The sequence below is a fragment of the Oncorhynchus clarkii genome, chromosome 13, assembly GCF_045791955.1.
Source record: "Oncorhynchus clarkii lewisi isolate Uvic-CL-2024 chromosome 13, UVic_Ocla_1.0, whole genome shotgun sequence".
Lineage (NCBI taxonomy): Eukaryota > Metazoa > Chordata > Actinopteri > Salmoniformes > Salmonidae > Oncorhynchus > Oncorhynchus clarkii.
Genome location: NC_092159.1, coordinates 11,132,675 through 11,158,140, shown reverse-complemented (window position 1 = coordinate 11,158,140; position 25,466 = coordinate 11,132,675). Strand labels below are relative to the sequence as shown.

Below are 25,466 nucleotides of genomic sequence, written 5' to 3'. Positions count from 1 at the left end.
ACATAAACACTACCATAGATACCTGCTATTCTTATGAGGTAACATTATAATCATTACCAAATGCCTGCTATGCTAATGAGGCAACATTATAAACACTAGCCTATAAATACCGGTTTTGTTTATGAGGTAATAGACACTACCATATGAATAAAAGCGATGTGAATTATATGTGTTTATGAATAAAAAGTAACCCTAGACTAGAGTCTCTAGACTGTGTGTGTGTGTGTGTGTGTGTGTGTGTGTGTGTGTGTGTGTAAGCGAGAGGTGTGTAATAAGGAAACTATGAGTCACTGTGAAAGAACCAGTGTTATGGTGTCATTCTACACTTCTAGAGAATTGGGGAGGAAGGACTTGAGGTACTGTAATAATATTTTCAAACCTCGACTCAATCAGCAATAAAGATAAACAAAGTAAACTTGTCATGGATAATGTGAACATTTTGGATAATATGATGAATATAAACACAGCATTAAGGACAAACAATTGCATTGCCAAATATGTGTGTCTTCCGAGGGTACTCCTCTTTTGTAAACTTTAAAAGTTTTTCTCTCTGTCCATTGTCTGATTTGTGTTGTGCTTTTTAAGTTATGCTAGCAAACATATAGAAATGCACCCGTGATCAAAGTAGGCCTCCAAGTCTTTATTTCATAAATGTACACTACCTTCCCGCCTTTTACCTCTAATGCTAGAGTGCCACCTGGCGTCCTTACTGAAAACTACACTTCCCCATTTTTATGAAAACATAATCGCCGTAGACTGTCATGTGACCAGCAAACACTGGGCTTGTACCGACATTGCAGCCGATTGACTGATCTGCAAATCACCTTGCATCATAAATAACGATATTATTATTTGTAGATCAGTCAGTCAGCATTTGCTTCACGGTTTTGATGCTCCCGAACACGGCTTTTACGAGAAACAGAAAGTTGACCGAACCAAGGTTGTTGTTACGGTAGAAACGACGCTGTTACCCAGCGCTCACCTCCATCATTCTGAACTATTTTGACTGAACACCGTTTTGAACCCACGTTCTTGCTGCATGCTGCTTGCACGGTTTCTACGAAGGTACCGTAAGTAGGTTGACAAACATTTTTGAGATCCATTACTGGGAGTTACAGGCTAGGTACTGTTTGTAGCACAGATCATTTTCGACCAACCTTTACTTGAATGTCCAGTTTCAGGTGGTGGGTTTGAATGTAGAAAATGCTCAGTTATCAAAATAAAAACATGTTTTGCTCCATTAGGTAATTCAACAATGTGTATGGCGCCATCTTGTCTATTTAAAATATATAATTGATTGATACAGGTCCACCCTAAAGTGCAGAATGTCATGATTACACTCTTTTTAAATGTATTTTTTATTTTTTTTATTAACAACAAATCAATACATAAAGCACATGAGGGAACACAAGCATACATAGATTACAAACAATGGACAATCGAGCTAGGGGCGGGGCTGGGGGCGGGACTAGGGGGGTACAATATCACATTACAATTACACAAGGACTTTAAGGGACATGCATATACTTACAATTCTAACAGCTTTTTTGTTAGTAGAGCATTAACCGTCTTAAAATACAGTTACATTTATTTTTGTAGGGTACGAAAATGTGGTTTTCTGTTTGTAAATTTACATTTGTGTATATGAAATTTGGCCAAAAGAATAATGAAATGAATTACATAAATGTTTCAGCTTATTTCTATTGTCTGTAAAGAATCCAAACAGTACATCTCTCCACAATAGTGTAAAATCTTCATAAATGTGTTCAAAAAACTACTGATGTCTTGCCACAGTTTTCTTACATGCATACAATGCCAAAAAAGATGCAACACTGTTTCTGGGTGGTCATTACAAAAGGAGCAATTTGAGTTGATGTTTTCCTTAAACTTCTTCAAATAGTGGTTGGCAGGATAATATTTATGAATAATTTTAAAGGAAACTTCCTTCATTTTGTTTACAAGTAGGTATGTGTGTATCTCTTCTTACCGTCCATGTATTACAGACTTCCCATCTTTCTGTCTCTCTATTTCCCTCTTTCTCCTCCTTCTCCTGACCTCCCTCTCTTCTTCCCCCTCTGTCTTTTCCCTTCCTCCATCAGGATGTCATCATCTCTTCCCCGACCTCGTCATGTGATCTGGGAGACAGAGGAGCTGGTGGCCTACCTCCACCCACAGCCCTGGACCCCAGGTAGATGCATCTTATTTACCACAATAGCTAACTGGTCCAGGGCCCGGTTTCCCAAAAGCATCTTAAGGCTAAGTTAATCGTTAGAATTTTCGTAGAAGCATCGTTAAATATCCAAGCTGTTTCCCTAAACCATCGCTATTAACGCTGCACTTGAAAACGCTCGTAATCTAAAGCCTGCCTCAGACCACTCGTAGAACAGCGTCGTTAGATGCTTTGTTTGCCCTCCTGTGTCACTTAACATACAGAAAATCTAAATTAAACATGGATCAACCATGTGATTCTATCTCTACGACCACTGATAACTTCAGAACAAAAGCTGACTACTAAGAGGAAGTTGCCAATGTCTTTGCAGTTGATACAAACAAGCCACGTAGACAAAGATAGCCTACTGTTTATAGCATATGTGTTTTCAATCAATATGAGACAATATGCCCACAGGAAAGTATAATTCCATCATCCTTTCAGAGCGCATGTAGTGCATTCAGATTCCTTTCACCTGAAGCATGCATGTAAACATGTGTAAGAGCTCGGCAAGTATGCATGTGTCTCGTGCATGTATTTTTATCTCGTGCGCATGCTTCAGGTGATAGGAATCTGAATGCACTACCTGCGCTTTGAAAGGTTGATGGAATTATACTTTCCTGTGGGTATATTGTCTCATATACCGATCAAAAGGACCAACCACACAGACAACAAGTAAAGTACATTCAAATATAATTGTAATTTTATTCAACATTCTGTCTTGTCGAAGTTGTGAGAGGAAACTGTCCTGATTCAAACGCTCATTTCTGCCCAACGTAGAATTCATCGTCAGGATCCCAGCCAAGTAACACACCTCACGTCAATCCATTGCTTTTACATTTTATAATAGTCAGTTGCTACGCAACCACTGAACATGTACAGTGAACTGTGCAATCCTTCTATAGTATACTATCATCCTCTATAGTGCACTGCATAGGGACCATCTTTATCTTCATATATGGAATATCATTCACAGGCACTACCATCCTGGAGCCGAAGACCCCCAGGGGCCCAGATGAGGAACCAAGCCCAGCTCAGGGCAGTCTCTTCAGGCTGGGTGAGGGAGCCTACCTGAGGTTGCTGCTGGGGTCCAGGGAGGTGGGGGCCCTGCTGTGTGAGAGGCTGGGGGTGAAGAGATGTGCCCTGGTCTGCAGGCCCCACCCAGACAGTAACAGTCCACCCCAGGTCTGTTGTGTTTGTACTCTACACTCTTCTTTTCTACTTTACTATTATTCAACTCTATTCTACTTTACTCTTTTCTATTTTATTCTACTCTTTTAAATCCTGCTCTCTTCTACATTACTCTTATTCTTTTCTGCTATTTTCTATTTTACTCTTCTATTCTGTGTCTCATCTAGTTTTGAATAAAAACTGACAATGTAATGTTTTTGTTCATCAACATAAATTATATTTGTGTTTAGATAGCACCATAATTCTGTCCTCCTTTTTAGTATGAACAGGTAGCCTAGTAATAGTCCCTGTTGTTATTGACTCACAGATCCGGGTGCTGCCGCTACACGGCCTTGACAGCGAGTGGCGCCCCCACCTGGCGGGAGATGAACACTACACCCACCACGACCCCGGCTACGTCACCTCTAAAAGCGGCCCTCGCTGGACTGACACGTCCCTCCAGGAGATCCAGGCCGAGATCCGGGCCCAGCTCCCTTCCCCCAATGCTCTACCAAACCTCACCTTCCTGGGGGAAGACCCATCACACCCCGGCCTCTTCTCCCGGATCGTCCGTGGAGAGGAGCAGCAGTGGAGGGTGTGGGAGGATGAGGGACACGTGGCATTCCTCACCCCCTTCCCCAACGCCCCCGGCCTCACCGTACTGGTCCCCCGTCGACCTCTGACCTCGGATATATTTAGACTTGAAGAGGCAGATTATACGAGTTTGGCACTGGCAACCCAGAAGGTGGCCAAGGTTTTGGAAGAGGGTCTCGGAGCGTGGGGGGTGGGGTTGATATTCGAGGGGTTTGAGATTGACTATGCTCATGCTAAATTGATACCTCTACTCTCTCCGCCCTCCTCTCACCAGGTTGATGGGGGCTCCACCACCACCACTGGCTCTCCATCTCCTCAGGCCCAGTTTAGTGCCACCTATCCTGGGTTTGTGACCTCGGAGGATGGCCCTGAGGCCAGCCTGGAGTGTTTGAAGGAGTTACAGGCCAAAATCACACAGTAATGTAATGTATTGACATGTTATGAAATATGTATGTAATTCCATATTATGAAGGCTCTGAAACTGGGTGATTATAGTATTGATGTATTGCACTTGACTACATACATTCCTATTGGTTGACTTGGTAATGTGATAGCTTTTTTTCAATACGAAGCCCGTTGATTCATGTACATACTGATTTGGTATACCAAATTCTGTAGATGTAACTGTTTCTGTCTATTTTATTATCAACTTGAAATAGGACCACAATCAAGAGCTTTATTTGATAAACATGGTACTGTAAGGGTTTTAGATATATCCTTTGAGAAGTACTTAACAGTAGCATGAAAAAATACATGATTGTTTGATCAAAATAAACATGTGATTTCTATTATGTTTTGTAGTGTAATTTCAGATGATATTTCTAAGAGCACAACAGGCTGAGAAAGAGAAAACGGAAGGAAATTAACTGCCGTCTTTCATTGTCAAATGTTACAATACATATGTCATTACTCGTTACCCCTCTAATTGTATTAAATTAGTACAAACGACCATGAAACCAAGCACCTTCATATAGGGCTAGTTCACTCAAATTACAAAATGAACTATTGGATTCCTTCAAAGGTTTACATTTGAAGCAGGAGCCAGATAGACTTACCTTGTACAGGGGCCAGATAGACTTACCTTGTACAGGGGCCAGATAGACTTACCTTGCACAGGGGCCAGATAGACTTACCTTGCACAGGGGCCAGATAGACTTACCTTGCACAGGGGCCAGATAGACTTACCTTGTACAGGGGCCAGATAGACTTACCTTGTACAGGGGCCAGATAGACTTACCTTGTACAGGGGCCAGATAGACTTACCTTGCACAGGGGCCAGATAGACTTACCTTGCACAGGGGCCAGATAGACTTACCTTGCACAGGGGCCAGATAGACTTACCTTGCACAGGGGCCAGATAGACTTACCTTGCACAGGGGCCAGATAGACTTACCTTGCACAGGGGCCAGATAGACATACCTTGCACAGGGGCCAGATAGACATACCTTGCACAGGGGCCAGATAGACATACCTTGCACAGGGGCCAGATAGACATACCTTGCACAGGGGCCAGATAGACATACCTTGCACAGGGGCCAGATAGACATACCTTGCACAGGGGCCAGATAGACTTACCTTGTACAGGGGCCAGATAGACTTACCTTGCACAGGGGCCAGATAGACATACCTTGCACAGGGGCCAGATAGACATACATTGCACAGGGGCCAGATAGACATACCTTGCACAGGGGCCAGATAGACATACATTGCACAGGGGCCAGATAGACATACATTGCACAGGGGCCAGATAGACATACCTTGCACAGGGGCCAGATAGACATACCTTGTACAGACAGTTTTTTGTTTCTTACCCGGTAAGCAATGTAATTTAGTGAACTATCCATTTAATCATTATATTACATATGCTTCAGTCATATCATTGAATCATCATCACCCAGCGTTCAATTCTGTTTTGCGGGATCTATTTACAGAGTTCAGCACTCGCAACACATCTGCATATTCCCCTAACGACGTCTTAAGATCTCTGCCTAACAAGGCTTCTAATTGGTCCCTCAGTGTTTCAATTAAGAGGTTGAATTAATGAGCAGTTAAGTGGTTAATTAGTGGGTTATAAACAGGGCATTACCCGAGGCTATTGTTATACAAAGACTGAGGCCGCATCTCAATACTCTTCATGGTTACTAGAGAAACAAAGACTGGGGCTTCATTTCAATACTATTTCCATGGTTACTAGAGAAACAGAAAGACCGGGGCTTCATTTCAATACTATTTCCATGGTTACTAGAGAAACAGAAAGACTGGGGCTTCATTTCAATACTATTTCCATGGTTACTAGAGAAACAAAAAGACCGGGGCTTCATTTCAATACTATTTCCATGGTTACTAGAGAAACAAAAAGACTGGGGCTTCATTTCAATACTATTTCCATGGTTACTAGAGAAACAAAAAGACCGGGGCTTCATTTCAATACTATTTCCATGGTTACTAGAGAAACAAAAAGACTGGGGCTTCATTTCAATACTATTTCCATGGTTACTAGAGAAACAGAAAGACCGGGGCTTCATTTCAATACTATTTCCATGGTTACTAGAGAAACAAAAAGACTGGGGCTTCATTTCAATACTCTTTCTATGGTTACTAGAGAAACAGAAAGATGATTAAGGATAGGATTGAGGGAGGGGAAGTTGATCCTAGGTCTTTACCTAGGGGAAACTTCCACCAGGAGCATGGCTTCATTTCGATAATGTCATGGCTTCCTTTCTTTCAGTACCCCAAACAGGTGAAAGGGCTTAAAAGACATGTCATCCTTTGACAACAAACATAATCTTGAAGGCAATATTATTAGGGTCTCTGTCATTAATGAACACAACTTTTTGCAACTGAAAACTTAAGAAAGCGTTTCTTATTGGACAAGTTCATGATAGTCGTTTTTTGTTTGTCCTCTTTCTTCCGTTTGGTGCTTAATAAACACGACACAGGTCTACCTCCCGATAACAACCCAGGATTGTAAAGAGACAGGATTTCTCTACACTTCTATCACAGTCTCAGGAAGGGAAGATGGCATGTAACTCTGAGCAGCGGGGAAACTCTGACACGGCAGCTTGGGCAGTTTCCTGGTCCGGAGATAACACAGAGGCTGAATGAAACTGCTCATAGAGAGCACCGTGTAGACCACACAGGTCAGTGGTGAGTAGGCCTGCAACGTTTTGATATAGAACCTTAACACAAAGTCAACCAGGGGTTGAATGTAGTGAATGCTAATCAACACAAAAACAGTCAGCACTTTTTAAAGGCCTGCTTTTTTGATTGGGTGGAGCTCCTGTCTGCCTGGACCTGATTGGCTCAGGGACTTAAGGACCAGTATGTTGCAGTTTGAGGTGATCGCCATGGCAATGAGGAGGCTCATGATGACCATCCACTTGCTTTAGGCATTCGCGAACTTCAGCGAGAGGCAGTATGAAGCGGCTAGGGAACACGTCGAAACACACAGACAGATGAAACTTGGGCTTCTTGATTTTCAGAAAGAACAGTGGGTGAAACACAGAGAGGTAGCTGTCCACACATAGACAACATAGCAACAGAGGCCCGCTGAGGTCAGGTGATCAGGTCATTTCACATGCCATGGAATGTATTCATCTTTGGTGAAAGTTCCGGTAGGGTATAAAGAGAGAGAGACAGAGCGTGTGTGTGTCTCCTAGTGTGTGTGTGTTTACCCAGGAGGGAGCATAGAAACATAGCGTGGCCTGGGAGACCCAGGACGGGAACCATGGCGACCGAGAGGAGGATGTAGAGGGTGTAATGGTCGAAGGCAACTTCTTCTGTGGTGTTGTAGGAGGAATGGCTGGAATTGAGGGTCAGGATGTCCATGGTGATGATGAGGACTCCTTATAATGCTGCCTCTGGAAGTAGAGATGGGTCAGGTTGTCCTTGGTGATGGTGGTGATGATAATGATGACTCCTTATAATGTTGTCTCTGGGAGTAGAGATGGGTCAGGTTGTCCTTGGTGATGATGAGGACTCCTTATAATGCTGTCTCTGGGAGTAGAGATTGGTCAGGTTGTCCTTGGTGATGATGAGGACTCCTTATAATGCTGTCTCTGGGAGTAGAGATGGGTCAGGTTGTCCTTGGTGATGATGAGGACTCCTTATAATGTTGTCTCTGGGAGTAGAGATGGGTCAGGTTGTCCTTGGCGATGGTGGTGATGATGATGATGGTGATGAGGACTCCTTATAATGCTGTCTCTGGGAGTAGAGATGGGTCAGGTTGTCCTTGGTGATGGTGGTGATGATGATGGTGATGAGGACTCCTTATAATGCTGTCTCTGGGAGTAGAGATGGGTCAGGTTGTCCTTGGTGATGGTGATGAGGACTCCTTATTATGCTGTCTCTGGGAGTAGAGATGGGTCAGGTTGTCCTTGGTGATGGTGATGAGGACTCCTTATAATGCTGTCTCTGGGAGTAGAGATGGGTCAGGTTGTCCTTGGCGATGGTGGTGATGATGATGAGGTGATGAGGACTCCTTATAATGCTGTCTCTGGGAGTAGAGATGGGTCAGGTTGTCCTTGGTGATGGTGGTGATGATGATGGTGATGAGGACTCCTTATAATGCTGTCTCTGGGAGTAGAGATGGGTCAGGTTGTCCTTGGTGATGGTGATGAGGACTCCTTATAATGCTGTCTCTGGGAGTAGAGATGGGTCAGGTTGTCCTTGGTGATGGTGATGAGGACTCCTTATAATGCTGTCTCTGGGAGTAGAGATGGGAATAGGTTTTGATGAAATAGAGTTTGAGCAGGGCTGGAGCAAAAGCCTGCACACCCAGGAGCTGCCATGCTCTTTCTGTACACCGACCTATAGACCTACATCTGGTCATACACAATGCCACCCCTGGCATTGTAATGGTGTTCTGATGTTCCATAACATTAGATTCTATCTATTCCAATCAGCGAGGAATCAGTTAGTTCCAAGAACTGGCAGATTTCAGAAGACCCTCAAAACAAATCAAATTGTTTTGGTTACATACACATATTTAGCAGATGTTATGGCGGGTGTAGCTCATGCTTGTGTTCCTCATGTTTAGTATGATGTAACTTCCAAACCTGGATAAAACATGTCATAATGTATATATATACAGTTGAAGTCGGAAGTTTACATGCACTTAGGTTGGAGTCATTAAAACTCGTTTTTCAACCACTCCACAAATTTCATGTCATAGAACTATAGTTATGGCAAGTCGGTTAGAACATTTACCTTGTGCATGACACAAGTCAGTTTTCCAACCATTGTTTACAGATTATTTCACTTATAATTAAAATCCAGTGGGTCAGAAGTTTACACTGAGTTGACTGTGCCTTTAAACAGCTTGGAAAATTCCAGAAAATTATGTCATGGCTTTAGAAGCTTCTGATAGGCTAATTGGCATTTTATGTGTCAATTGGTGGTGTACCTGTGGATGTATTTCAAGGCCTATCTTCAAACTCAGTGCCTCTTTGCTTGACATCATGGGAAAATCAAAATAAATCAGCCAAGACCTCAGATAAAAAATTGTAGACCTCCACAATTCTGGTTCATCCTTGGGAGCAATTTCCAAACGTCTGAAGGTACCACGTTCATCTGTACAAACAATAGTACGCAAGTATAAACACCATGGGACCACGCAGCCATCATACTGCTCAGGAAGGAGACACGTTCTGTCTCCTAGAGATGAACGTACTTTGGTGCGAAAGGTGCAAATCAATCCCAGAACAACAGCAAAGGACCTTGTGAAGATGCTGGAGGAAACGGGTACCAAAGTATCTATATCCACAGTAAAACGAGTCCTATATCGACATAACCTGAAAGGGCGCTCAGCAAGGAGGAAGCCACTGCTCTAAAACTGCCATAAAAAGCCAGACTATGGTTTGCAACTGCACATGGGGACAAAGATCGTACTTTTTGGAGAAATGTCCTCTTGTCTGATGAAACAAAAATAGAACTGTTTGGCCATAATGACCATCGTTATGTTTGGAGGAAAAAATGGGAGGCTTGCAAGCCGAAGAACACCATCCCAACCGTGAAGCACGTGGGTGGCAGCATCATGTTGTGGGTCTGCTTTTCTGCAGGAGGGACTGGTGCACTTCACAAAATAGATGGCATCATGAGGATGGAAAATTATTTTGATATATTGATGCAACATCTCAAGGCATCAGTCAGGAAGTTAAAGCTTGGTCGCAAATGGGTCTTCCAAATGGACAATGACCCCAAGCATACTTCCAAAGTTGTGGCAAAATGGCTTAAGGACAACAGACTCAAGGTATTGCATCGGCCATCACAAAGCCCTGACCTCAATCCTATAGAAAATGTGTGGGCAGAACTGAAAAAGCTTTTGTGAGCAAGGAGGCCTACAAACTTGACTCAGTTACACCAGCTCTGTCAGGAGGAATGGGCCAAAATTCACTCAACTTATTGTGGGAAGCTAGTGGAAGGCTACCCAAAACGTTTGACCCAAGATAAACAATTTAAAGGCAATGCTACCAAATACTAATTTACTGTATGTAAACTTCTGACCCACTGGGAATGTGATGAAATAAATAAAAGCTGAAATAAATCATTATCTCTACTATTTTTCTGACATTTCACATTCTTAAAATGAAGTGGTGATCCTAACTGACCTAAAACAGGGAATTTCTACAAGGATTAAATGTCAGGAATTGTGAAAAACTTAGTTTAAATGTATTTTGCAAAGGTGTATGTAAACTTATGACTTCAACTGTCCAAATTGTGGACACACCTATATTGTAAAAATAATAGTGAAGTGATTTTACATGGTAGAATAATAGTGAAGACATTAAAACTATGAAATAACACATATGGAATCATGTAGTAACCAAAAAAGTGTTAAACAAATCTAAATATATTTTATATCTGAGATTCTACAAAGTAGCCACCCTTTGCACTCTCTTGGCATTCTCTCAAAAAAATGTAACCTTTATTTAACTAGGCAAGTCAGTTAAGAACAAATTCTTATTTAAAATTACAGCCTACCGGGGAACAGTGGGTTAACTGCCTTGTTCAGGGGCAGAATGTCAGATTTTTACCTTGGGGATTCGATCCAGCAACCTTTCGGTTACTGGCCCAACTCTCTAACCACTAGGTTACCTGCCCCTACGATTGTTCCGTTTGGCCGGGCGGCCAGCTTTAGGAGGTGATCTTCAGTGCTGCAGAAATGTTTTGGTCTGTGCCTCGACACAATCCTGTCTCTGAGCTCTACGGACAATTTCTTTGACCTCATGGCTAGGTTTTTGCTCTGACATGCACTGTCAATTGTGGGACCTTATATAGATAGGTGTGTGCCTTTCCAAATCATGTCCAATCAATTGATTTTACCACAGGTGGACTCCAATCAAGTTGTGGAAACATCTCAAGGATGATCAGTAGAATGAGGATGCACCTGAACTCAATTTCGAGTCTCACAGCAAAGGGTCTGAATACTTCTGTAAATAAGGTATTTCTGTTTTGTTTTTTTAATACATTTGCAAAGATTTGTCATTATGGGGTATTGTGTGTAGACTGCTGAGGATTATTTATTTTGTAATCCATTTTAGAATAAGGCTGTAATGTAACAAAATGTGGAAAAAGTCAAGGGGTCTGAATACCTTCCGAAGGCAATGTATATATATATATATATATTAAGAATAACTGAGAATCAATATGTAGCCATAGTCTAGTGACTGTAAAAAGTCAATGGATCAATACCCAATAACCCATTCAGGCCACACACTTCACAGTACACGACAGGCCCTTTTCCAGAGTGTAGAACGGTGAGTAAGCATCATGTGAACTGTAGCTGCCTGTAATATGCCACTGTAAGGGACAGATCAAAATGCACTCGGGGAGTGTCGTCAAACCTTTTAAAAAATATAGATTTTTACAAATATATTTTACTGGGCACAAGGGAGGGTAGTACGTTTTGCCCCTGGTTTACATTTGCTCATCTCCCTGTATTTTCTCTATAAACAATGGGTTGACTTAATTTTGATATTAACCTAATAAAGTTTAGAAACGTTTGTGAAGGTTTGCTATGGTGTGGCTATTATTAAGCTTTAGCTACTGCAGGTCAATTTGAGGTGAGGTGAGGTGAGGTGTGTGTGTGTGTGTGTGTGTGTGTGTGTGTGTGTGTGTGTGTGTGTGTGTGTGTGTGTGTGTGTGTGTGTGTGTGTGTGTGTGTGTGTGTGTGTGTGTGTGTGTGTGTGTGTGTGTGTGTGTGTGTGTGTGTGTGTGTGTGTGTGTGTGTGTGTGTGTGTGTGTGTGTGTGTGGTTTTGTGTGTGTGGTTTTGTGTGTGTTGACTTGTTGAGAACTAAATGCCCTAAAGGCATCATTCTTCTGCTAACCTGTGTCTACCCTACAAGACAACCTGAGCCTTGTCTGCAAGATCTTGCGTTGTATTTCTCATGTCTCTGGTGCTACTGTTGACTTGCATCACCTGTTGACAGTGTGGAGGGCCTAGTCTACTTGGCCCTCTAAGTTGCATCAGAGAGAGAATATTACATTGTAAGACAGCCAAGACGCGTCCCTACTCACTATATCGTCCACTAGTTTTGACCAGAGCCATATGGCCCTATGTAGGGAATAGGGTGCCATTTCGGACACAGGCTTAGTGTATGGACACCATGTTGTTCATCACATCTATCCAACTCTACACCCCACCCCTACCTTTGAGTCATTTCCCGAAACATAATCACAATACCCCTTTCATAGGCACCGCCCATCCTGTTCAGTGCCATCAACCAATCACGACCTTTCGTTGCGGCTGCGCCAAAGAGAGGCCATAATGTTGAGGTTGTCGAGGTTCCCCAGATTGGTCGTATCCATAAGTGTCATCCTCCTACTGTCTCTCTCTCCCTCCCTACCTCTCTCTCTCCCAGGAGACTATCTTTATAAAGCATTGGCCCCTGTGAGACGGTGCCATATGGAGTAAGGGTCCGGTTTGGCATACAGCTTGGCTTCTGGGGGCCAACAGAGAGATAGAGAGCTCTGCTACGGAGGATAGTGAAGAGCTGTGGCTTTGCTACTTGGAGTCAGTTGGCGTGCTCGACTCGATAGTTTGTAATCAACAGTCATTGAGTCCAGGGTTAACTAGACATGTAGATTGGAAACGGAAAACACACACTCACTGAAATAGTTTGTTCTACTGAGGGACAGACTGAAGGAGAGTGGAGGAGGACCAGTGAAATAGCTTGTTCTACTGAGGGACTGAGACTGAAGGAGAGTGGAGGAGGACCAGTGAAATAGTTTGTTCTATTGAGGGACAGACTGAAGGAGAGTGGAGGAGGACCAGTGAAATAGCTTGTTCTACTGAGGGACAGACTGAAGGAGAGTGGAGGAGGACCAGTGAAATAGTTTGTTCTATTGAGGGACAGACTGAAGGAGAGTGGAGGAGGACCAGTGAAATAGCTTGTTCTACTGAGGGACAGACTGAAGGAGAGTGGAGGAGGACCAGTGAAATAGTTTGTTCTATTGAGGGACAGACTGAAGGAGAGTGGAGGAGGACCAGTGAAATAGTTTGTTCTATTGAGGGACAGACTGAAGGAGAGTGGAGGAGGACCAGTGAAATAGTTTGTTCTACTGAGGGACAGACTGAAGGAGAGTGGAGGAGGACCAGTAGAGGGACGTATCATCTCTGTTGAGGTAGGTGAGACTTTGACTTTTTACTGTATTTGATAGCAATTTGTTTTATAAGTCGTAATATTTCTCAGAAGAAATGTAAGTGGCTATCTATTCGATTTGAACGAGTAATGCATTATGATAACAGATTTTTTAAGCATCAATTTTAATAGGTGCAGCAAGCGCAATGAAATTATATAAGTGATTTTTTGACGTCAGCCAACAATATGGAGTGATTTTTGTGGCAATTTATTTTGGTATGAAAATCCATTCATACAATAAACTGAACAGATCCGTAAATCATATAAAATACTTTTTATGACAACATGCAAAAGTTAATGTAGTGGAATATAATAGCTTGATGACAGCAGGCAGCAGGTCAAAGTCTGTTGGTCCTCAACTCTGTCATACACAATACAGATAAAATGATATACACTACAATTATATACAGTTATACAGTATATATTATATGCAATTATACATTTGTAACTCATGTCAGTTGTTCCCTTTTCCCCCTGTTTAGATCCAAATCTCTTCTCCACTTTGACCCCACCTTCCATGGCGATGATTGCTAACTCCACGGGGATGACCTCCAATGACCTCTCCCTGAACTCAACGTCGACCCTTAGTCCGGAACCTTGGACCCCGCCTCCTTGGTACCAATTCCACGTCTGCTCCGTGGCCCCTTACGGATTCATCTTCTACTTTGGAGTCAAAGTCTTCAACCTGGCCATAGGTGTAGTAGCATGATATACTACATTACCCACAATGCTGTGGTAGTAGGTGTAGTAGAATGATATACTACATTAAACATAATGCTCTGGTTGTAGTTGTAGTAGGACGATGTATTACATGACCCATAATGCTCTGGGAGTAGGTGTAGTAGAATGTTGTTTATGATGAAAATGAAAATGTTACAGTTTGACACTTTCACGTAGTTGGAGTAATAACATGTTCAACTACTTAAGACATTGGCTGGAATCTAGGTTGTGCCTTTAGATTTAGCAAAAATGAACAACTAAGAAAGAAAGTTTCCCTTCTCTCATTGACTTCTCATACCCCAAACCCTGGCCTGATCTGCTTGGTCTGCTTCCCGGAAGTCTTTCAATCTTCTGCCTTTTGGTTGAGAAACTATGTGGCAGCATGATGTACTACAGTACCCATAATGCTGTGGTAGTAAGTGCAGTAGCATGATGTACTACAGTACCCATAATGCTGTGGTAGTAAGTGCAGTAGCATGATGTACTACAGTACCCATAATGCTGTGGTAATAGGTGGAGTAGCATGATGTACTTCAGTACCCATAATGATGTGGTAGTAAGTGAAGTAGCGTGATATACTACAGTACCCATAATGCTGTGATAGTAGGTGTAGTAACATGATGTATCTTTTCACCAGAACCCTATGAAGTAGTGCTCTGTATAGAGGGCTCTGATCAAGTAGTGCACTATACAGGGAATAGGGAAAGTAGGACACTATATAGGGAATGGGTGCCATTTTGGACTCAGCCTTGGTAAAGATATTCCTGTCACTAACACAGTGGTGTCCCTACTGTCTATGGGGTCTGGTCAAAAGTAGTGCACGACATAGGGAATAGGGTGTCATTTGGGACGCATCCTAACACAGTCCTTATTGATGCAACAGGCACACCCTGCAATATACTGGTCCTGTGGCAGATCTCCAGCAGGAAAAGTGACTCGTCCACGTCTGACATCTTCATCTTTAATCTGGCTTTAATGGACACCTACTTCTGCCTCATGGGGCCCATAGACATGGTCAACAGGCTGGTCCTGGACCACCAAGGCATCTGGTACTTCCAACGCTTTGCCTACGGGGTCAAAGACACAGGACCCCTCTTCCTGGTGGGTAGATAATAAGGCCTAGGTAGTTATGTTATATAGACCTGGGTTATATTATAATCTAGGTTATGTTATAATCTGGATTATGTTATCTAGTCCTGGGTTATATTATAATATGGGTTATGTTATATAGACTTGGGTTATATTATAATCTGGGTTGTGTTATAATCTGTGTTATGTTATATATCACCGCACCACTATTCTTGGTGGGTAGAACATCTAAAATCTAAACATGACTGTGTAGATCTGGAAAGATTGGTTTGTGAATTAAATGACCTTACAACTGTAGATGTTGATGAGGTAACTTGTGACATTAGGGTCTTTAAAATACATTGTATGGAACATTCTATATTTTTTCTTGGGTCACGTTATAATCTGGGTTATGTTTTATAGACCTGGGTTATTATGTTATAGTCTGGGTTATGTTCATATTATATTCTGGGTTATATTATAATGTGGGTTAGACCTAATCCCTCTCCATCTCTCTCCTCCCAGATGTGTATTTGTCTAGACCTGGGTGGTTATGGTATAATAATCTGCGTCAGGTAGCCTAGCAGTTAAGAGCATTGGACCAGTAACCAAAAGATCGCTGGTTTGAATCCCTGAGCAGACTAGGTGAAAAATCTGTCAGTGTCCTTGAGCAAGGCACTTAACCCTAAATTATCCTGCAAGTCTCTCTGGATAAGAGCATCTGCTAAATTACGGTTATAATTTGGGTCATATTTGAATCTGGGTTATGTTATAATCTGGGTTATTTTATGATGTTCATTATTTTGTAGTCTGGGTTATATTATAATCTGGGTTATGTTATAATCTGGGTTATGTTATAATCATAATTATGTTATAATCTGGGTTATATATTAATCTGGGTTATGTTATAATCTGGATCATGTTATAATCATAATTATGTTATAATCTGGGTTATATATTAATCTGGGTTACATTATAATCTGAGTTATATTCCATCTTTCTCCTCCCAGGTGTGTATCTGTCTGGACCGCTACGTGGCCGTGGTCCATCCGGTGCTGTTCACCGGTATCCGTGACAACAAGATCCGCGTTGGTGTCTCTGTGGTAACCTGGGCCCTCATCCTGGCCTACAGCCTCACAAAGAGCATCCTGGGAGTCATGTCTGTCAACGAGGTGTTCAGCGGCCTCATCCTCTTCGCCTTCGCCCTCATGATCTACTGTAACCTCTCCATCATATGGGTCCTACGCCGCTCCGTAGCCGGGAAGGAGGTGATGCACCCCGTGAAGAAGAAGGCCTTCAAAATGGTGCTGGTCATCTTGGGTATAATCTTTGTCAACTACCTTCCTCCTGTGGCTCTTGTTCCGTTCTTCTCCTACTACACGTTCGTCCAGTTCCGCTGTCAGGTGTCTACCAGTGTGTTCGCCATCATGGATCTGAGTTGTAGTATGGAGCCACTTCTGTATATTACCAAGATGGACAGGCCTGCGTGTGTACCTGGCTGGTGCTGTGCGGGGGAGAGCTCGGCCAAGAAACCCTACGAGGTTAAAGTGTGATGGGGCTCATCACTATCCTGCCAAGTTACAAAGTCAGAAGGCCCAATCATTTCTACGATTCCTCTTCTTAAACTCTGATTTTAAACCTTAACTTTAACCGAACCTTAACCACACTGCTAACCGTATGCCTAACCCTAACCTTAAATTAAGACCAAAAATAACATTTCTGTTGGCAGACATTTTTACGATAAAGCCAATTCTGACTTTGCAGCTTGGCCATCTACTGGGAACCATGTGATGAGGGAGAGAAGAAGAGGCTGGTGGGTGGAGCTATACGAGGATGGGTTCATTGTAATGGCTGGAATGGAATAAATGGAATGGACCATGTGTTTCATGTGCGTGATTCTGTTCCATTTATTCTATTCCAACCATTACAATGAGCCTGTCCTCCTGTATCTCTGCCCACCAGCCTCCAGTGGGGTGACCATCTACCAACTACCAACTCCTGTCCTGGAGAGCCACTGCTGTGCAGGCTTTAGGTCCAGCCCTGCAGTACACATTATATTCAGCCTGCACACTCCTGGCATGTCTTAAATTAGGTAGGCCGCAATACACACATTTAGATATATCACAGGGTAAATGTATTGTGTATGGACATGTATACTGCTGTATTGCCAATAAATACTATTAATATGTATTATTATTATCATTAATAATTAATAATCATTTGTGATTTCTGAAAATGTGTTTGTTTATTTATTTATACTTCATTTTGGGCTCCCGAGTGTCGCAGCGCCACCGCATCTCAGTGCTTGAGGCGTCACTACAGACAGCCTGGTTCGAATGCAGGCTGTATCACAAACGGCCATAATTGGGAGTCCCATAGGGTGGCGCACAATTGGCCCAGCGTCGTCCGGGTTTGGCCGGTGTCGGCCGTCTTTGTAAATAAGAACTTACTTGCCTAGTTAAATAAAGGTTAAATAAAAAAACATTTAAAAAATTCACCATAGTTGACCCATAAGCAATGTCTCCCAGTGTAGATCTCCCATTTGGACCGGATCTGGCCTGTCTAATGCTTCACATTGCCAGTGTAGATCTCCCATTTGGACCGGATCTGGCCTGTCTAATGCTTCACATTGCCAGTGTAGATCTCCCATTTGGACCGGATCTGGCCTGTCTAATGCTGCACATTGCCAGTGTAGATCTCCCATTTGGACCGGATCTGGCCTGTCTAATGCTTCACATTGCCAGTGTAGATCTCCCATTTGGACCGGATCTGGCCTGTCTAATGCTTCACATTGCCAGTGTAGATCTCCCATTTGGACCGGATCTGGCCTGTCTAATGCTTCACATTGCCAGTGTAGATCTCCCATTTGGACCGGATCTGGCCTGTCTAATGCTGCACATTGCCAGTGTAGATCTCCCATTTGGACCGGATCTGGCCTGTCTAATGCTGCACATTGCCAGTGTAGATCTCCCATTTGGGCCGGATCTGGCCTGTCTAATGCTGCACATTGCCAGTGTAGATCTCCCATTTGGACCGGATCTGGCCTGTCTAATGCTGCACATTGCCAGTGTAGATCTCCCATTTGGACCGGATCTGGCCTGTCTAATGCTTCACATTGCCAGTGTAGATCTCCCATTTGGACCGGATCTGGCCTGTCTAATGCTGCACATTGCCAGTGTAGATCTCCCATTTGGACCGGATCTGGCCTGTCTAATGCTTCACAGTGTACATGTAACTGCCAAAATAAAGGAAACACTTCAGTAAATAAGGGATACAAAGTATATTGAAAGCAGGTGCACCCCACCCAGGTGTGGTTCCTTAGTCAATTAAGCAATTTTGGCTACACTCTTAGAATAGGGGATCACAATGGAAACAAGTCTTTGAACTTTTTGTTTGTATAATCTTGGGCAATTTTGGTACATGGATTGGTTGCCTGGTGTGGATTCTTTATGTATTTTAAATAGTCAAATTACTATTATAAAAAGATATGTGATAGAGCAATCTGACGCCCATCTGCAAACTCCATAACGTGTTGCGTAACCATTAGTTACAATGCAACGTCTGCAATGTATTCGGCCTGGAACCTTCTAGTACCGTGTCTCAGAGAGGAAGGAAACGACATAAGCCCTGACTACATTTAATATGTATACCACATACTTACTTCCTGTTTCCATACTGCCAGTAAGTTGTCTTACAAAGCCTCTCCACTTCGCTCGGTAAGTACACTTGATGATATCTCATAATATAGTGTTTGATAGTATGTTTTTAGTGATAAACAATACACTGAGTGTACAAAACAATAGGAGCACCTGCTGTTTCCATGACATAGACTGACCAGGTGAATCCAGGTGTCACTTGTGAAATCCACTTCAATAAGTGTAGATGAAGGGGAGGAGACGGGTTAAAGAAGGATTTTTAAGTCTTGAAAGAATTGAGACATGGATTGTGTGTGTGTGCCATTCAGAGGGGGTGTGGTAGTAGGTGCCAGGCTCACCGGTTTGTGTCAAGAACTCCAATGCCGCTGGGTTTTTCACTCTCAACAGCTTCTTGTGTGTATCAAGAATGGTCCACCACTCAAAGGACATCCAGCCAACTTGACACAACTGTGGGAAGCATTGGAGTCAACATGGACCAGCATCCCTGTGGAACACTTTCGACACCTTGTAGAGTCCATGCCCCAATGAACTGAGGATGTTCTGAGGGCAAAAAGGGGTGCAACTCATTATTAGGAAGGTGTTACTAATGTTTTCTACACTCTGTGTATATTCTGTTAATAATTGGACTCAATGCTACAGTCAAGATTGTAAAAATTAAATGGATTTGAAGCAATAAATGAATAATTATGTGTATACAGTGCTATAGACAGATCTTACTTTGTTTGATGTATAAGGTGTAGTAATTCACCAGCTACAGTTGACTACCTTCATGTTGCTAAGACTGTAGGTTGGGAGATGCAACAATGGCCTTGAGAACAGCAGGAAGTGTGTTGGTGGTCTTTCTCTGGTCTGTGGTAGGTACGGTCTCAATCATAACTTTTCAGTAATCATCTTTCTCCTATCCTTTGCTTTTCAATCTATAGACAATTGCTATATTACAATTCACAATGAGTCGTTTCTGAAGGTTTTTCCTGGTGTGCATTGTTCATTTCCTTGTTCATATTCATAGATGTCCCAAGCGGAACAAATATATTTAAATATACTTACATTAATATATTTTATTATATTCAAGTATGTCTGTGACAAATATAAGTATATTTAACATGATCTAAATTGGAGCAATTTAAAATAAATGTATGTGTATTTTATTAGCATTAAGTACATTAGAATTAATTTAAAATGATCTAAATTGGGACACATTTTTTGTACTTCAGTATATTCTTAGTATATTAGATAGAGCAAAACAAATACTTTGAAAACACCTTAAGTACATTTTATGAACTGTACCAGTCAAAAGTTTGGACACACCTACTCATTCAGGGGTTTTTCTTTATAGATTCTTCAATGTAGCCACCATTTGCCTTGATGACAGCTTTGCACACTCTTGGAATTCTCTCCACCAGCTTCACCTGGAATAACTTTCCAACAGTATTGTTGAGCACTTGTTGGCTGCTTTTCCTTCCCTCTGCAGTCCAACTCATCCCAAACCATCTCAATTGGGTTGAGGTCAGGTGATTGTGGAGGCCAGGTCATCTGATGCAGCACTCTATCACTCTGCTTCTTGGTCAAATAGCCCTTACAGAAACTGGAGGTGTGTTGGGTCATTGTCCTGTTGAGAAACAAATGATAGTCCCACTAAGCGCAAACCAGATGGGATGGCGTATTGCTGCAGAATGCTATGGTAGCCATGCTAGTTAAGTGTGCCTTGAATTCTAAATAAATCACAGACAGTGTCACTGGCAAAGCACCCCCACACCATCACACCTCCTCCATGCTTCATGGTGGGAACCACACATGTGGAGATAATCCGTTCACGTACTCCGCGTCTAACAGAGACACAGTGGTTGGAACCAAAATTCTCAGATTTCAACTGGTCTAATGTCCATTGCTCATGTTTCTTGGCCCAAGCAAGTCTCTTCTTCTTATTGGTGTCCCTTAGTAGTGGTTTCTTTGCAGCAATGCAACCATGAATGCCTGATTCATGCAATCTCCTCTGAACAGTTGATGTTGAGATGTTACTTGAACTCTGTGAAATATTTTGGGGGGATGCAATTTGTGAGGCTGGTTACTCTAATGAACTTATCCTCTGCAGCAGAGGTAACCCTGGGTCTTCCTTTTCTGTGGCAGTCCTCATGAGAGACAGTTTCATCATAACGCTTGATGGTTTTTGCGACTGCGCTTGAAGAAACTTTCAAAGATCTTGACATTTTCCATATTGACTGACCTTCATGTCTTAAATTAATGATGGACTGTCATTTGTCTTTCCTTATTTGAGCAGTTATTGCCATAATATGGACTTGGTCTTTTAACAAATAGGGCTATCTTCTGTATACCACCCCTACCTTGTCACAACACAACTGATTAGCACAAATGCATTAAGAAGGTAAGAAATTCCACAAATGAACTCTTAACAAGGCACAGCTGTTAATTGAAATGCATTCCAGGTGACTACTTCATGAAGCTGGTTCAGAGAATACCAAGGCTGCGGTCCAAACCCTTAAAAAACACAATGATCAGCCAAGCAAGGGAAGATTGCAACGTAAGCCCCTCAGCCCTTATTTTTAGTCGGCTTTACGAGTGTGCAATTATGTTCACTCCGGGGCCTGATACTCCCCATAATTCAATTTGCGACGATTGTACATCCACTAAGAGAAGTCAGCCAAAACTTAAAAACAACATCAATGGAGAAGTCAACATACAAGTGAAAGTGAAATAGAATGCTACTAAGTTAGAAATTGTGCTACTAATGCACATGAAGGCCCAAACACGTGTGTTAAAAAGTAAATGTGCTTTTGCTTGGTTCTTTTGGAAATTGTAGAAATAAAACATTTGGAAAACAGAAAGTAAAAACACTGCTGCTCATGCTCCCAGATGACATTTATTTACAACGTTTCCACCCTTAGGGCTTCATCAGGCATCCATATCCCAGGTGGGGGTGGAAGGTCCTGTATATAGGGGCAGCACTCTGTGACATCACTTCCTGAAACAGGAGGTAAAAAATGTATAACAGTTTCACAATATTAACATTCAATGCACAGAGAATGTCATCAATATTTAGAGTAATATACATACACATACAAAATTCAATAAGGATTTAAAAAAAAACACAAGAAGAATTAGAATTATTGAAACTATAAAAACGTTTTCAAGTCAAGCTCCTCGTTAAGGCCAAGAGGAGACAGTGTGTTCAGCCTGTGAATCCAGAAAGATTCCCTTTGAAGATGTTTCCTCTCAGTGTCCCCTCCCCAGCGTGACATCTTGACCATTTCTATTCCAATGTATCTCAGAGAACTAATAGGAAGTCCTGGTTGCTGCTCATTTTGTACAAGCTGATGTGTTGTCTTATCTGTCCGTGTGTTGCTGCGGTGCTCACTGATCCGTGTCTTAAGGCTTCTATGGGTTTTCTCTATGTAAGACAGACCACAAGGACATTTCAACATGTAAATAACATTGTTGGACATGCAAGTAATCAGGCCCTTAATCTTAAATCGTTGTCCTGTGCGGTTGGCGGGTAAATGATTTGCATTTGTACGTGAAGCTGCATTGAGCACATCGGCCACATTTGTATGTGAAGCTGCATTGAGCACATCGGCCACATTTGTACGTGAAGCTGCATTGAGCACATCGGCCACATTTGTACGTGAAGCTGCATTGAGCACATCGGCCACATTTGTACGTGAAGCTGCATTGAGCACATCGGCCACATTTGTACGTGAAGCTGCATTGAGCACATCGGCCACATTTGTACGTGAAGCTGCATTGAGCACATCGGCCACATTTGTATGTGAAGCTGCATTGAGCACATCGGCCACATTTGTAATTACCCCCCGGAACCTTGTCCAAAAACGTTTCCCTTTTCTCTGGTGGGTAATCAGATTTAACCACAATATCTCTCACGCTTCGGGGTCTTTTAAAAAACATACCCGGGGGATATTTAAAATGGGTTTCAATTGTGGGTCAGTATCAATAATGTACCAGTGCTTCCTGATAATGTCCTTAAATGCCTTCCCCATTGGTGAGTAGTGGGTAAAGCATGATGGGACATGTTCTGCTTTTTCTTTTCCTTTTGGTTTCAGGCTTTCCAACTGTGTTTGACCTTCAAAACGATCATTGGCATGTTTTACCCAATTGTCTTTGTACCCCCTTTCCTTAAATCTTTGTGTGAGGTCCGTGGTCTGTTTCAGATAAGCAGCATCAGAGCTGCATACTCTTCTGATACGACTGAATTGACTGATAGTGAGATTTTTAATAAGTGGACGTGGATGAAAGCTGTCACCTCTAAGGAGGGTATTTCTGTCCATAGGTTTCCTATAGAGATCTGCAGAGAGGGAGGCTTTGTCCTTAATAACCATCACACCAAGAAGACTGATTTGCGATAGGTCATAGTTAATGCTGAAGTGAAGGTGTTCATTCATAGAGTTTAGGTAAGCATGGAATTCCAAAAGTTCTTCCTGGGTGCCTGTATAGATCACAAAAATGTCATCCAAATATCTCAGAATTAGGAGAATATTGGAGAGAAAAGGGTTAAGGTCTGGATTCAGCACCAGCTGTTTTTCATACATACCTAGATACAGGTTAGTATAATTAGGAGCCATAGTGCTCCCCATCGCTGTCCCTTTGGTCTGGATTCAGCACCAGCTGTTTTTCATACATACCTAGATACAGGTTAGTATAATTAGGAGCCATAGTGCTCCCCATCGTTGTCCCTTTGGTCTGGAGGAAGAAGTCTCTTCTGAAGAGACAATAGTTGGAGGTACCAGTTCACCCAAGTCCACCATACGATTGGTGCTGGGAAGAGCATTAGGGGGACGTTCATTGAGGAAGAACTTGAGGGCCTCTTGCCCGCCCTGATGGGGTAATGTTAGTATACAGGCTGGTAACATCAAAAGTACACAGAATAGAATGTTCAGGTATATGGTTCACATATTTTAAAAATTTATAAAATCAATAGTCCCTAGTATACGAGGGGAGGGAGATCGCCCAGGGTTTCACAAAATGGTCTACAAAGGTAGAGATATTCTCTGTCAGAGATCCATTACGGCTCACAATAGGCCTGCCTGGTATAGGTAGTGTCATGCTCTTGTGAATTTTCTGTAGAGCGTATATGGCAAGTGTGGTTGGGCAGTCAACTTTCATATACTCATATTCTGTCTTTGTAATTTCCCCTTCATTCAACAATTTTTACAATTTATCATGGATCAGAGACTTGAATTGATTAGTAGGGTCCTTTGGGAGTCTTTTGTAAAATTCATCATCACTAAGTTGTCTTGGAATTTCCTTTTCATAGTCTGTTGCATTTAGTATCACTATTGCACCTCATTTGTACATGTACGTAGGTAGGGGTGAAGTGACTATGCATAGATAATAAACAGCAAGTACAAAACAAATGGAAGGGAGAGGGTTGTCAATGTAAATAGTCCAGTGGGCATTTGATTAATTGTTCAACAGTCTTATGGCTTGGGGGTAGAAGCTGTTAAGGAGCCTTTTGGTCCTTAACACCATCTCTGGTACCGCTCTGGTACTGCTCTGGTACCGCTCTGGTACCGCTTGCCGTGTGGTAGCAGAGAAAACAGTCTATGACTTGGGTGACTGGAGTCTCTGACAATTTTATGGGCTTTTCTCTGACACTGCCTATTATATAGGTCCTGGATGGCATGAAGCTTGGCCCCAGTGATATACTGGGCCATACGCATTACCCTCTGTATCGCCTTATGGTTAGATGCCGAGCAGTTGCCATACCAGGCGGTGATACCAGGCGGTGATCTTGTTATATTCTCCTACATTCAATTCACATTTCCACAAACTTCAAAGTGTTTCCTTTCAAATGATACCAGGAATATGCATTTCCTTGCTTCAGGGCTTTAGCTACAGGCAGTTCGATTTGGTATGTCATTTTAGGCAAAATTTGAAAAAAAGGGGGCTATCCCTAAGAACAAACAGCAAAAATATATACATGATCAAATACAAATCTTAGAATCGACTATTTAAGACTACCAGAACCCACTGGATTCTCCAATTACATTGAATGAACTACAGGAGAAAATACAAACCCTCCAACCCTCCATCAACCCCAAGAACTGTGGGGTTGATGGTATCCTAAATTAAATGATAAAATATACAGACCACAAATTCCAATTGGCTATACTGAAACTCTTAAACATCATCCTCAGCTCTGTCATCTTCCCCAATATTTGGAACTAAGGACTAATCACCCCAATCTACAAAATTGTAGACAAATTTGACCCCAATAACTACCGGGGGGATATGCTTCAACAGCAACCTTGGGAAACAACCGTACATTTCCTCAGCGAAAACAATGTACTGAGCAAATGTCAAATTGGCTTTTTACCAAATTACCGTACAACAGAACACGTATTCACCCTCCACACCCCAATTAACAAACAAAC

The 25,466-nt window shown here is 42.3% G+C and overlaps 2 protein-coding genes across 7 annotated transcripts; both read left to right on the top strand.

Annotated features, from left to right (window-relative positions):
* Window positions 1–299: 299 nt before the first annotated feature.
* LOC139423748 (uncharacterized) lies at window positions 300–4,765 on the top strand. 6 transcript variants are annotated; one of them, XM_071175370.1, is made up of 4 exons: window positions 300–356; window positions 2,004–2,188; window positions 3,186–3,394; window positions 3,708–4,764. In XM_071175370.1, exons 1-4 carry the CDS (start codon window positions 310–312, stop codon window positions 4,392–4,394), a joined length of 1,128 nt encoding a protein of 375 aa, XP_071031471.1. In that variant the 5' UTR covers window positions 300–309; the 3' UTR covers window positions 4,395–4,764. The 6 variants fall into 6 exon arrangements, with proteins under 6 accessions (XP_071031471.1, XP_071031475.1, XP_071031474.1 ...); XM_071175374.1 differs by lacking the exon at window positions 300–356 and adding an exon at window positions 753–1,065 and having other exon boundaries at window positions 2,100–2,188; window positions 3,708–4,765; XM_071175373.1 differs by lacking the exon at window positions 300–356 and adding an exon at window positions 766–1,074 and having other exon boundaries at window positions 2,100–2,188.
* A 9,377-nt stretch (window positions 4,766–14,142) lies between these two features.
* Window positions 14,143–17,218, top strand: LOC139423747 (G-protein coupled receptor 4-like). Its single transcript, XM_071175369.1, has 3 exons — window positions 14,143–14,310; window positions 15,219–15,436; window positions 16,414–17,218. Exons 1-3 carry the CDS (start codon window positions 14,160–14,162, stop codon window positions 16,954–16,956), a joined length of 912 nt encoding a protein of 303 aa, XP_071031470.1. The 5' UTR covers window positions 14,143–14,159; the 3' UTR covers window positions 16,957–17,218.
* Window positions 17,219–25,466: the final 8,248 nt, after the last annotated feature.